The sequence below is a fragment of the Stigmatopora argus genome, chromosome 19 (genome assembly GCF_051989625.1).
Source record: "Stigmatopora argus isolate UIUO_Sarg chromosome 19, RoL_Sarg_1.0, whole genome shotgun sequence".
NCBI classification, from domain to species: domain Eukaryota; kingdom Metazoa; phylum Chordata; class Actinopteri; order Syngnathiformes; family Syngnathidae; genus Stigmatopora; species Stigmatopora argus.
In genome coordinates, this window is record NC_135405.1 from 8,944,496 (window position 1) to 8,956,781 (window position 12,286).

At 43.4% G+C, this 12,286-nt stretch overlaps 3 protein-coding genes across 6 annotated transcripts in view; all 3 read right to left on the reverse strand.

Annotated features, from left to right (window-relative positions):
* Positions 1 to 249: 249 nt before the first annotated feature.
* vrtn (vertebrae development associated) lies at positions 250 to 2,365 on the reverse strand. The gene is made up of 2 exons (XM_077588001.1): positions 2,054 to 2,365; positions 250 to 1,944 (listed from the first exon to the last, which is right to left on the reverse strand). Exons 1-2 carry the CDS (start codon positions 2,363 to 2,365, stop codon positions 250 to 252), a joined length of 2,007 nt encoding a protein of 668 aa, XP_077444127.1.
* Positions 2,366 to 6,004: 3,639 nt separating this feature from the next.
* On the reverse strand, positions 6,005 to 9,273 carry dicp3.1 (diverse immunoglobulin domain-containing protein 3.1). Its single transcript, XM_077587929.1, has 6 exons — positions 9,147 to 9,273; positions 7,809 to 8,102; positions 7,689 to 7,736; positions 7,492 to 7,617; positions 7,361 to 7,401; positions 6,005 to 6,112 (listed from the first exon to the last, which is right to left on the reverse strand). Exons 1-6 carry the CDS (start codon positions 9,271 to 9,273, stop codon positions 6,005 to 6,007), a joined length of 744 nt encoding a protein of 247 aa, XP_077444055.1.
* Positions 9,274 to 10,529: 1,256 nt separating this feature from the next.
* Positions 10,530 to 12,286, reverse strand: part of LOC144065019 (mitochondrial basic amino acids transporter-like) — a 44,007-nt gene continuing 42,250 nt past the window's right edge. For all 4 annotated transcript variants that reach the window (XM_077587957.1, XM_077587958.1, XM_077587959.1 and 1 more), the window contains one exon: positions 10,530 to 12,230. In XM_077587957.1, the coding sequence (XP_077444083.1) occupies positions 11,460 to 12,230 (771 nt within the window). In that variant the 3' untranslated portion in view covers positions 10,530 to 11,459. The remainder of the gene's footprint in view (positions 12,231 to 12,286) is intronic.

Consider the following 12,286-nt stretch of genomic DNA (forward strand, 5'->3'; position numbering starts at 1 on the left):
TATTTGGTGCAAGTTACTAAAGAGTGATTGAATCAGCGAAAGGGCTTTTAAAAAGACTGTTGCAAGAACCCTGGCTCCTACAAATAGAATGCAGAAAGTGTACAACAGTTCATGGTAAAGAGTGCCCAGTATGGTGCTTAGCAAGAAATCCAGGCTTTGAACTGCCTTTTGCCTGCAGGGTTTGAACACACCCGCCACTCGCAGTCTCACACATGTGCAAATTTCCAAACTGAGAAGATGAGCGAGGCTTCAACCGTGGACCAGCGAGACTCCGTGGTGCAGAGCCCGCTTCCACATGTAGTAGGTGGAACGCGGAGTGAAGGGAAAATAGGAGCGGAATTCCTTGAACGTGGGGAAGGACTTCTCCTCGAAGCGCTGCTGCAGAAACAACTTGGCCTTGGCTTTGAAGTTGGCCAGAGCCACCACGTCCATAGACGGCGGGAAGCCCGGCGGGAAGCTCGCCAGGCCGCACTCGGGAAGCGGGGCGGCCGGGGGAGCAGCGGCGGAGGCACCCATGCACGGGTCGACCTCCGCAAACGGCGGCCCGTTTGGGCTACGGGGGACATCGACGCTAGCCGTTGGGCTTTGCTCGGCTTTCGCGTCGGAGAGTTCCATCGTCACTGTCCTCTTTTTCTTGCCGCTGCTCCACAGCCAAAAGAAGCAGAGGGACAACGTAGGGAACCTGAGCTTGAACTGGCTAAGGGACAATTTGGACCTACGGACCAGCATCTTAGCGAAATCTCGGAGTTGTTTCTTGCTCACATACGCCAACCGGAAGCTTCGGTGGCTTCGCCTGCAGATTCTCGTTCGCGGAGGGCCTTCCCCGGCGGTCTGCAATGCCGGCGAGATGCTTTTAGGGCTTTGGCTTTTGTCGGCGTCGGAGCTGTCTGAGCTGCTGGCTTTGTAGCCTCCGTTGAACAGCAAGGCCTCTCTCCTCCAGTTGTAATAAGTGGACCTGGAAATGCCTGGGAAGTTGCGCTTGAAGAGCCTGAATGGAAAGGAGGCGTTGGTGGCTATGCAGTTCTGTAGGCAGCGTTTAGCTTGCTGCATGTGGGCCACACTCTGGGCCCGCTCCAGATCCAGATGCCCCAGGTTGAGGCCGAACAGGCCGGCCACGCTGTCTTGTTGATCGGACTCATCCTGTCGGCCCTCGGGAGAAGACCAGGCTTCCTGCTCCGTGCTCTCGCCGGGACTTATCTCTCCCGTGGAAGACGGCGTGGAGAAAGTGCCGCCCGACTTGAGGAGCTCCTGCTTCCAGTTGTAGTACGACGACCTGGAGACTTCTGGGAAGAACTCTTTAAACTGGTGCAGCGGGATGAGCTTGCCCTCCAGGTAGCACGCCTGCAGGAAGTACTTGGCCTCGTAGCGGGCGGTGGACTTCTTGCAATGCTCCTGAGACTGCCTCTTCCAGCGGTAGAAGGTCCTCTTGGTGATGTTGTACTTGTCCTTCAGGCTAGTGTAGGAGAACTGAGAGTCCCGGTTGGGGAGCTCCTCGCTCTGAGCCGAACTCGAAGCAAAGTCGTTAATGCGGACCAGCGCCACGAAGTGATCGGGTCGGAACAAAGTCTGGGATTGCAGCTGGCCAGACCACATGATGTGGAAGGTTCGAGGCTCGCACTCTTTGGGCCAGGTCCTGGGTCGGATGACGCGGTGGAAGTAGGAGCGGATCTTGTGGTTGAACATGGGGTAGATCGAGTAGATGTTGACCTGAAGCACGGACGCCAGCGCGTACACGTGCCACATGTTGGCGTACGAGTCAGGGAAGCAGGAGGCCTTTACGTCCGCGTCGAAGATGGCTTCTAGGACGCTGGCCGACAGGTTCAGCATGGCCTGGGACTCCTCGGCGCAGAGGCTGAAGCGGACCGCCTGGAGCATCATCTTGGAGTCGATCATCCCGGACAGATAGTACCTCTTCCACAGGGCCATTTCTACAACCGCCCTGACCTGTTGGGTGGGTGGTATAAAAATGGTAGCTCAGGACAGATATTGATGCGGTGACCGGCCAAGTCAACTCTTCCCAAAGCCTTCCAGTAAAGTGACGATGGACCCTCACCTGTAGCTCCAAGCTCAGCCCACTATTGCCCACCAGCAGCGTGCTTGCCGCGTCGAACAACAGGTTGCTCTTTCCTTTGCAGCGCAGCGGCAGGAGGTCCGTGGGAGCGTCTCGGGGGTACAAACGCCAGGCCACGTCGTCCACGCCGACCCACTCGGGGAAGTTCTGACAGGGCTGGCGGGGCAGCGGGAAGGGAGCCAGGAGTCGCTCCACCTCCAGGGCTTTCAGAATGAGAGAGTCCAGGCCCGAGCACTCTGTGGCCTCCTGCAGTTCACTCAGGATAGACAGCACCACCTCGTTCCTCTGAATCATGACTGTCGGATAGCGGAGAAATAGGAAAATGTTCGATCTAAGGCTGTACAATACAAAACTAACATTTACTGAAAATAAGGCAAAACAATAACAGCAATTGAAACAAGGCATTCACATACCTGTACACTGTCTTTAAATTAGGTTAAGTTTAAGCTGTTTGTTACTCCCCCCACAGTCACTTACCATATAACCTTTCACACTACTTGAATAAAGTAAGCCTTGTCATGTGCCATCACATTCCATCACACATACGTAAATAAATCCATTTATTTCTCTAAGACTCCATTCAAATGCATGTCGTGCACGTGTGTTGATCGTCACTCAAAGTCCACCGTTCTGTAATGAAACCCCCGCCCAAACGACCTGAAAGCTTTGGGTGTAACAAAAATCCCCAACTTTTAATACAAGGGGAAACAAAAAGTTGCGTTAAATAGCAAAAGCCAAATTCCCCACAAGTTTCATGTGAATAGGTGAGTCCCAAACTCACCTGCGGTGATGCGTTCACGTCCCGCAGGAATCGAGGAAAAGCACGAGTTGCTCGGCTCTCCACCAAAATGTCCCAAATCGGTGCTCCTGACTGCCGCGTCCTCACTCCATCGTGTCCGTAGAAGGTGACAAAGACGCCAAGCCGAGAAGGGCCACTCAGGAAATTGTCCATCGGGAATGAAACCGCTCCCCCTTCCTCTTTCCTCCTCCTCTTCCACCTCCTTCTCCTCCTCCTCCTCCTCCTCCTTTCCTCCCCCCTTTCACAGTGGCGCAGTCAGGGTCAACTTCAATGTGAAGTGTTAAGACAAAAGGACCCCCCAGTGGGGAACTTTCAGTTTGAGTAACATGTTATTTTGTCAACAGTTCAAGGTTATTTGTCAACTGTCGATCAAAGTCATTACAAATTCTTGACAATTTGGCCTGCTTTGTGGTTGCCATTTTGCTTGATATATGATGAATAATACAAACACCCCCATCTCCCCTCCGTTAGTATTTATTTTTGCTCAAAATTTCATGACCCATTGTAGGCTACATATTCTATTGATATTTATATATACATATTACATTTATTTATTCATATTTTAAGAGCAATTTAGCTTCGTGGTGACATTCCTACGACCCTTGTTTTTTTATGGTGGTCCATTTTTAAGAATTGTGTGTGTCTGTTTGTGTGTGTGCACCCCAACCATTTCGCACTTAAACCATTTTTACTCATTGAAAATACTGGAAATTCCAATAATCCCAGTTATCTTGCAAATTAAATAAACAAAGTATAATTTTATGTTCTTACAGTATATGAATATGAATATCTGCATTTCCCATGAAGCAGTAGCAGTAAAAAAAATCTAAGTTATGTGTTGTTAAACACACAGTCATTCTATATGTTTTATTTTATAGTGAGTTAAGTTCCCTACCACTATATAGTGCTTGCATCTCAAATTGTTGAACTGATGGACAGCTTTTATCTTGAAAATCTTGCACAACAGAGCTATACACTCAACCAGTACTTTTCCCATTTAAAAGCTTTCTATATTTTGATTTTCATTTCAACCATAACACCTCATCAACATGCCTGCCCTTGCCTTTGACATCGAAAAATAAGTAGTGACTATGTAGGTTTATCAAGTTTATTCCGATTTGTTCGGGCCTCGGCAATGTTCTTCATTCTATCGCGAGCCATGTTTGTGGATTGGAGCGTAAAGCGTTCAGACTGGGCGTGGAGCTCGTCCTGCTCTTTTTTAACACCTCTCTTCTGTCTTTTGCAGGATTTCGGTCATCAAGGCCCTTTTGTTCCACACGCAACCCCCGACTGACGGAAGCGCGCACACACACACAGTGGGGGACGGCAGCATTTGGCCCCCGCTGACCCATCAGACAAACTGGTGCCTTGATCGGACCGGCTTCGCGGCTTTGACCTTATCATCTGAATGCGTAAGTGAACACACCTAAATGCGAGATGTTGGGAGGAAGTTGTGCAAATCAAGTAAGATTTTCCATACCTGGCCAGTGTGTTGAAATCAGACGTTTCGAGGCGTTTTGAAACGAAGATGGGGAAATTGTTGTGAAAGACGAGCGCATAAAGTATAAGTTGTTCATCATTTGGAGGTGGAAAAAAGTGTCTCTTCGATTTTTACCAAGCAGTCTTTTAGCTCAAACCAAATTTAATCAAATAAATCTACTTATTTCTGCGACTCACTGCGATAAACACCCAATTCATTCGAACCGGGGCGTTGGGGTGGGGTCGCCTTCCAATCAAAATAGATTAGACATTCATTCCCTCAACAGCAGTCAAACGTTTCATTGCCTGATTTCCATCCATGTCATAAAAGCTCATATTTTAGGAGCACATCTGTCCAAATATCAAATTTATAGAGCTATTTTCATCTATTAACACCACAATTGTACTTTAAAGTGCAGAAATATTCTGTATATAAATGTTCCGCTTTTATTTGGATTGACACCAAATGAATGGAGGTAAACTGATGACACTTTTGTTTCACAGAGGCCCAAGTGGTCCTAAAATTCTCCCATTTTGCCTTCGCTCAATGGTCCACCCCCTCAGTCGCTCCCGTGTCTCATTCAGGCATGCACACACACACACACACTTCTTAGGTGTGGAGATGCACTGTGAACAACACAGGAGTGAGCTAATTAAAAGCATTTAAAATGCAAATAGGGCAGCGCTAAGACCGGCTCCGGCAGTCTCTCGCCTGCTGAGTCGGTGTATTGACGTGTGTGTTACAGTGTATGCGTGTAGGGGTGTGTGCATGTGTGTGTATGATTGCAGATAAGTTCATAATCAGTTGGTGATATATATTTTTTTAGAAATAAGATGAAAGTCACACTGAAAATATATAGGAACATTATTTTATAAAACCTGTTCTATTTTAGTTCTGGTTGTGATCAGTTAAAAGATTATTCTTAAAGTTGAATCAGATTATAGAGACTTTATCAAATAAGATTTTTTTTCATATTATTTTTAAATTGGCAGCTTGCTTACCTGATTGGTTAAAATGTGCAAAAGCTCTATGTGGATGTTTCCTTAGTGACAGATGTCAATCGACATTGACATTGTGTCATAAAATCAATTTTATGAGACTTTTAAGAGAAATAATTGAATTATTTTTAAGGCAAAGTCGTCATTTTGCCAGGATTTTAATGAAAAATGTAATGATGAGGTTGAGTACTGTAATAGTAGTACATTATTTGTATGATTTCTAATTTTAAGTATTTTTCCCCAAGACAAAAAAAATTAAACTTGTGTTTTTTAAAAGAGTAATTTATAGGCTTAGAATAAAATGAGTTAATAAAAAAGACCTGCACAGTATGGTTTTATAAGCATGAAAAGTCATTTTTTGCGGTGCGCCAGTGCACATTTTATTGAACAACGTTACCTTACAGTACACTCTTATATCCTAATAACTTAATAAAACTAACTGAACTCAGATTAAAAATGTCATCGAGGACGTTTTGTCACTCTAAACAGAAAAAAAAAACATGAAATAAGGAAGTCATTCTTTCCTCGTCGCATGATAAAATAAGAGGAAGTTCTATTTATTGAGGTAGACTGTTCAAATACATATAAGTACTCCGCTCATCTGACAATATATGCAAATCATCTTTTATTACAGAAGCAATAATATACGTGAAGGCCTACTGGTATCGAATGCAGGCGTATTCCGTGTCGCCTCCTTGAGGGAAAGGAACTCTTTCCGGACTGCCGGAATGGTCCACGTCCATGTAGATGACATCGTCGGCAAGCTGAGGTGAGGAAAACTTTAAAAAATGGAAAAAAAAATCCCCCCAAAATGAATAAATACAATTCCCTGAGCAATATACATGTTTTGGGCATGTGGGAGGAAACCGGAGTACCCGGAGAAAACTCAAGCGGGCACAGAGACAACATGCCAACGATTGAACCCTTTATCTCAGAACTGTGAGGCGAATGTGCCAACCACTCAACCACCGTAATGGCCTTTTTATTCCCACATTTTTTTCACATCCACGTCTACGGTATTGTATTTCAAATAGTAGCCGTATAACTTTATTCATCCCGTATTTGGGAAATTTCGTTGTCACAGTAGCAAGAGGGTGAGGATGCAGAAATAGGTAAGGCATTTTAGACATAAATAGATAGGTAATAAGTAAGTTAATAAATAAATACATGAATAAATATATAAGCGTGTTGCGGATGGATGGATGGATGGATGGATGGATGGATGGATGGATGGATGGATGGATGGATGGATGGATGGATGGATGGATGGATGGATGGATGGATGGATGGATGGATGGATGGATGGATGGATGGATGGATGGATGGATGGATGGATGGATGGATGGATGGATGGATGGATGGATGGATGGATGGATGGATGGATGGATGGATGGATGGATGGATGGATGGATGGATGGATGGATGGATGGATGGATGGATGGATGGATGGATGGATGGATGGATGGATGGATGGATGGATGGATGGATGGATGGATGGATGGATGGATGGATGGATGGATGGATGGATGGATGGATGGATGGATGGATGGATGGATGGATGGATGGATGGATGGATGGATGGATGGATGGATGGATGGATGGATGGATGGATGGATGGATGGATGGATGGATGGATGGATGGATGGATGGATGGATGGATGGATGGATGGATGGATGGATGGATGGATGGATGGATGGATGGATGGATGGATGGATGGATGGATGGATGGATGGATGGATGGATGGATGGATGGATGGATGGATGGATGGATGGATGGATGGATGGATGGATGGATGGATGGATGGATGGATGGATGGATGGATGGATGGATGGATGGATGGATGGATGGATGGATGGATGGATGGATGGATGGATGGATGGATGGATGGATGGATATGCATGCATATGGTAGGTCTTAACACAGACATTTTTTTGTTAAAGATTGTTGAGATCCCTGGTTTAAAAAAAAAACTAATTTGTGTAATGGTGTTCCAAATCAAAGCTCACTTACTTCTTGGTTATTGACGACGGAACCGGAGGCATTGGCCTGATCTGAAATGAGTGTTTGAATAATATAACAATTGACAAAAATGAATATATTTATGTGTTATTGTGGTCGTACAGTTCCAAATGAATGCTTACGAGCTCTCTTGCGTCGCTTGATTACAACAAACATGGTAACCAAGGCAGTCAATGCGGCGCACATCAACACCACCGCCACCACGATGCCAAAGTGACGCTTCTCGATGGCAAAGTCACGCTTCTCGTCTAGAAACACAACGTTAAATTCACTTTGGTGTCATACATATATGTATTTCTAAGCAGAATTGGTACCCTACTCTGAGGTTGGACTCCCATATCAAAGCTTCCCCTTCTCCCTTTGACAGCTAAAATGTTCAAATGGTAATATTAGTTAAAACGCCATTATAAGTGGAGCGTATTAGCCTGCCCATCCTTACCTGGCACCTGGACTCGCATCACCGCTGAATTCTGTGTGGACGTTCCAGCGCTAGCCTGGCATTTGAACGCTCTGGTTCCGGGCGCTTGCAAGGTGACGGATAATGTGACGTCACATGGCGACTTGCGAGCAATCCAATGACTTGAGTTGTCCCGGATCTTCTGGTCCGACAGATCCAACCAAGTCAAGCGCATCTCAGACCGGCGTTGGGAGCAGCTCTTCGATGTCAAGGAGGACAGAAGGATGCACTGGAAAGACACCGTGTTGCCCGGCGATACTCTTATCTCGGGGACATCTTAAAGAACCAAATGGTAAATACAGACGCTTTTATTATTCGGGCTGTGAGGAAAATGACCATTTTTATTCTCAAAACTCATCCAGTGCGTTTATAGATTAAGTTTCTGTCGCATTGATCTTTTTTTTCAATTGTGAAACTTCAAAAATGATGACTAAAATGAACAAACTCAAGCTGAAATATTTATTAGACTTAAACGCTTCTCAGTTTCTCCTAGTCTTTTTTTAATGAATTTGATCATCCAATCACCACGATTAACTCGATACTCATAGTTAACATATTGTAAATACAATTGTATCCTTTTGATATTGGACTGTAATGTTGTGTAATGTCGCTTACTGCTTCGAGAGGTGAAAAACTTCTCTGTAGGCATTTTGCAGTAATGAAGTCCATCGTTTTCTTCTGTCCGGAGTATCATTTTGCATTTCTGGTACTCCGCATTGTCTTTTATTTCTTCACCTATGATTGCAATGTTTCTTTCTGAATCGAATTTCCAAATGTTATAGCAAAGTGAACTGGCGCATGGAAAGGTAACCGGGATCATTTCAGTGTTACCACTCACGTCTGGAAGAGAAAGATATACTTTAGACACTTTTGTAAAAGACGTTCTTGTGTAAAGAATTTTTTGGGGGCAGGGATGCAAAGCGTTTTATTTTTTAATCTTGGAATGAAAACCTTTTTGAATTTTTGGCATTAAATATTATTATCGAACAGTAAAACATTTTTAATCACATACAACTTGACTTTGGAAAAAACTGAGTTATAAAATAGTCAATATAATTACAAATTGTCTTCAATACTTTTAACAACAATATACTAGCCCATGGCAATTTTAAAAAACGAGTAATACTGCTACAAATGTTTTTAAGCTATCATGAGTATTTGTACAAGAACTTTTCGTCTCCAAAAACACTTTTTAACTGTCATCGTAAAAAATACAAAGCAGTTTCTCTGCAAGAAGACATATTTTCCTCAACTAATCCCTTTTTTTCCCCAAAGTATGTAACCAGCCAGGACCTTTGACATTGACTGTGATGTTCTTACCTGCAATGAGAAGAATCACAAGCAGCAACCTCATGGCGAAGTGCTCCGTCACCCTAAGTGTGCGCAAAGTCTTTTCACTGTCAAAATGCTCAGTGAAGTCATTCTCCAACACTTGCTGGGATTGCATGCAACATCCTGTTGTTGCTGCCAATTGCATGGTTAGTGGGCGAGTGGTTAACATGTCGGCCTCGCAGTTCTTAGAACGAGGGTCAATCCCCGTCGCTTAAATCATAATTCTCTTCTGCATGCATACTCTCATTGATTTATTGGCTCATGTATTTTCAAAGAATAACTTTTAAATATATGAATTGTTTATGGCTCTCTCTGTCACAAAGGTTTCCGACCCTTGCCTTGAGCCCTGCGATTGGCTGGCCACTGATACCGCCTCGAGCTGAATGGGATAGGCTCCAGCACCCCCCGTGACCCTAGTGAGGATAAGAGGTACGTAAACTGAATTAATTCTTTTCACTTTTGTCTTCAGGACCTACTGACACCCCTGATAGTAAGGCATTTATTTGTTCAAAAAATGTCAATGCAGTTTAGTAAGGCTTTTATTTGTTGAAAAAAAGAGTAAGACTATATTTTACTTTAAAAAAATAGACCATGTATAGTAAGGCTATTTTCCTGGGAAAAAAGACCAATTATAGTAAGACTATATTTCTTTAAAAAAAAGACCATGTATAGTAAGGCTATTTTCCTGAAAAAAAGACCAATTATAGTAAAACTATATATTTCTTTCAAAAAGACCAATAATAGTAAGACTATATATTTCTTTAAAAAAAAGACCATGTATAGTAAGACTATTTTTCTGAAAAAAGACCAATTATAGTAAGACTATATATTTATTTTCTTTAAAAAAAGACCATGTATAGTAAGGCTTTTTTTGTTAAAAAATAGACCATGTATAGTAAGGCTTTTTTTGTTAAAAAATAGACCATGTATAGTAAGGCTATTTTCCTGAAAAAAAGACCAATCATAGTAAGTCTATATATTTCTTTTTAAAAAAGACCATGTATAGTAAGGCTTATTTCCTGAAAAAAAAGACAAATTCTAGTGAGACTATATATTTCTTTTAAAAAAGACCATGTATTAGTAAGGCTATTTTCCTGAAAAAAACCCCAATTATAGTAAGACTATATTTCTTTAAAAAATAGACCATGTATAGTAAGGGTATTTTCCTGGAAAAAAAGACCAATTATAGTAAGACTATATTTCTTAAAAAAAAAGACCATATATAGTAAGGCTATTTTCCTGAAAAAAAAACACCAATTATAGTAAGACTATATATTTCTTTAAAAAAAATAGACCATGTATGTTAAGACCTTTTGGTTTTTAAGATGCAAAGTTAAAAAAAATACAATTGAAAAGGATGCTATAACAATATCAAATGTAAGAATCATATTTATTAACCACAAATTTACAGATTTCAAAAACAACAAAATCTTAATTTACAGTACATGAATATAACATCTGTATAAGTTAAAATCACACAATCAATTGAAATATATCATTTTGAGACTGTACACTTGTGACATTCAGATAAAATTTCTGAAAAAATATTTACCAAGGAGTGCTACAGCTTCACTGAAAGAAAAAAAACAATGACTGTATAAGGAAGCATTCGATTTGAGCAAACGTTCAAGAATTAACTTGTACTTTTAATGCTACTGTGAAGCAAAACAAATAATAATTTAATACTTGGTATTATTTTCCCCAAGGTGACTTCCGTGGCGTTTAAAAAATTATTTTCTCTGTGCAACTCTATCGTCTTAACCATTCAAGTATCTCAGTAAAAATGCCGCGAAAAATATATTTTCCCTCGAGTGCACATGGAATGGTTTTATCCATTCCCTTAAGAGCATATACATAAAAATATATACAGATTCTTAGCTGATTGCATAGCTCGACTTTTTGTGCAAAGCAGCGGTCGAGAGAAGAGGATTGATCTTGACATTGCCAAAAAACGATCAAATTGACTAGAGCACCATCCAGAGCTGGTGCGTGAATACGACATTCATTAGATTGACAAAGAGCAAAAGTAAAGCGTTGAAACAATTCCAGTTCTGCCATATTTCAACTGTCTTTTCAACGACACAGTGACAAGTCTTATAATTTCATTTTTGCGGTTTTGAGCCACGAAAAAAAGTGCTTAAATATCGTAAAGTCATTCACGACCAGCGCCGCGTAACCTTTATCAATTTTTTATCTGTACACATGACAACATACATATAGTATATCACAACATACATATGTAGCCTAGCCATAGTGTTTTGCACTTTCCCTCACTTCAAAATGTGCTTTCTGTCTGCAGTCTCATAGGCCAGAGGTTTGGGTCTGACCTGGAGTTTGAGCCTGAGCGTGGTGGCTGGCGGGCTGCGGCGGCTCCTCCGCCTCGCAGTCGCCGCGGGCGTACATGAGCACCAGCGTGACGGTGGCGAAGGTGGCAGCGTTGACGGGGAAAGCGCGCAGCAGCGTGGAGGTGAGTCCCCGCGTGAACACCATGTATCCCTCCTTGCGCACGCTTTGCCGCACGCAGTCGGCGATGCCGCTGTACTGGTGGACGCCGCCCACGCCGTCCGCCTGCAGCCTGGATTTGATCACGTCCACCGGGTAAGTGGAGAGCCAGGAGGCGATGCCGGCCATTCCGCCGGCGAACAGCAGCTTGGGGATCATGAAGCGATCTTCGGGCTCGCAGCCCAGCCGCCGCGTCAGCACGTCATAGGCCAGGAAGTAGAAGCCGAAAGCGGGGGTCTCGCGTATCAGGGTGGTCACCATGCCCCTGTTGATGCCCCACAGGCCCTCACGGCGGTAGATGCGGACCAGGCAGTCCACCGAGTTCTTGTACATCTTTCGAGAGGATTTCTTCTCACCCGTGCCCTGCATCTGCATGCGAGTCTTGGCCAGCTCCATGGGGCAGCAGATGACGCACTGGATGGTGCCTGCCGCAGCGCCCGCCAAGAACTGGTTGGTGGGCGTGTCCTGGCCCAGCCTGCGCATGACGTTGCCTTGGACGCCAAATACAATGGCGTTGATGAAGGTGAGGCCCATCATGGGGGAGCCGATGCCTTTGTACAGACCAAACAACTGTAAAGAGTCACATGGGGCAAAAGGTAAATACCATTTATCTTTACATTATTACA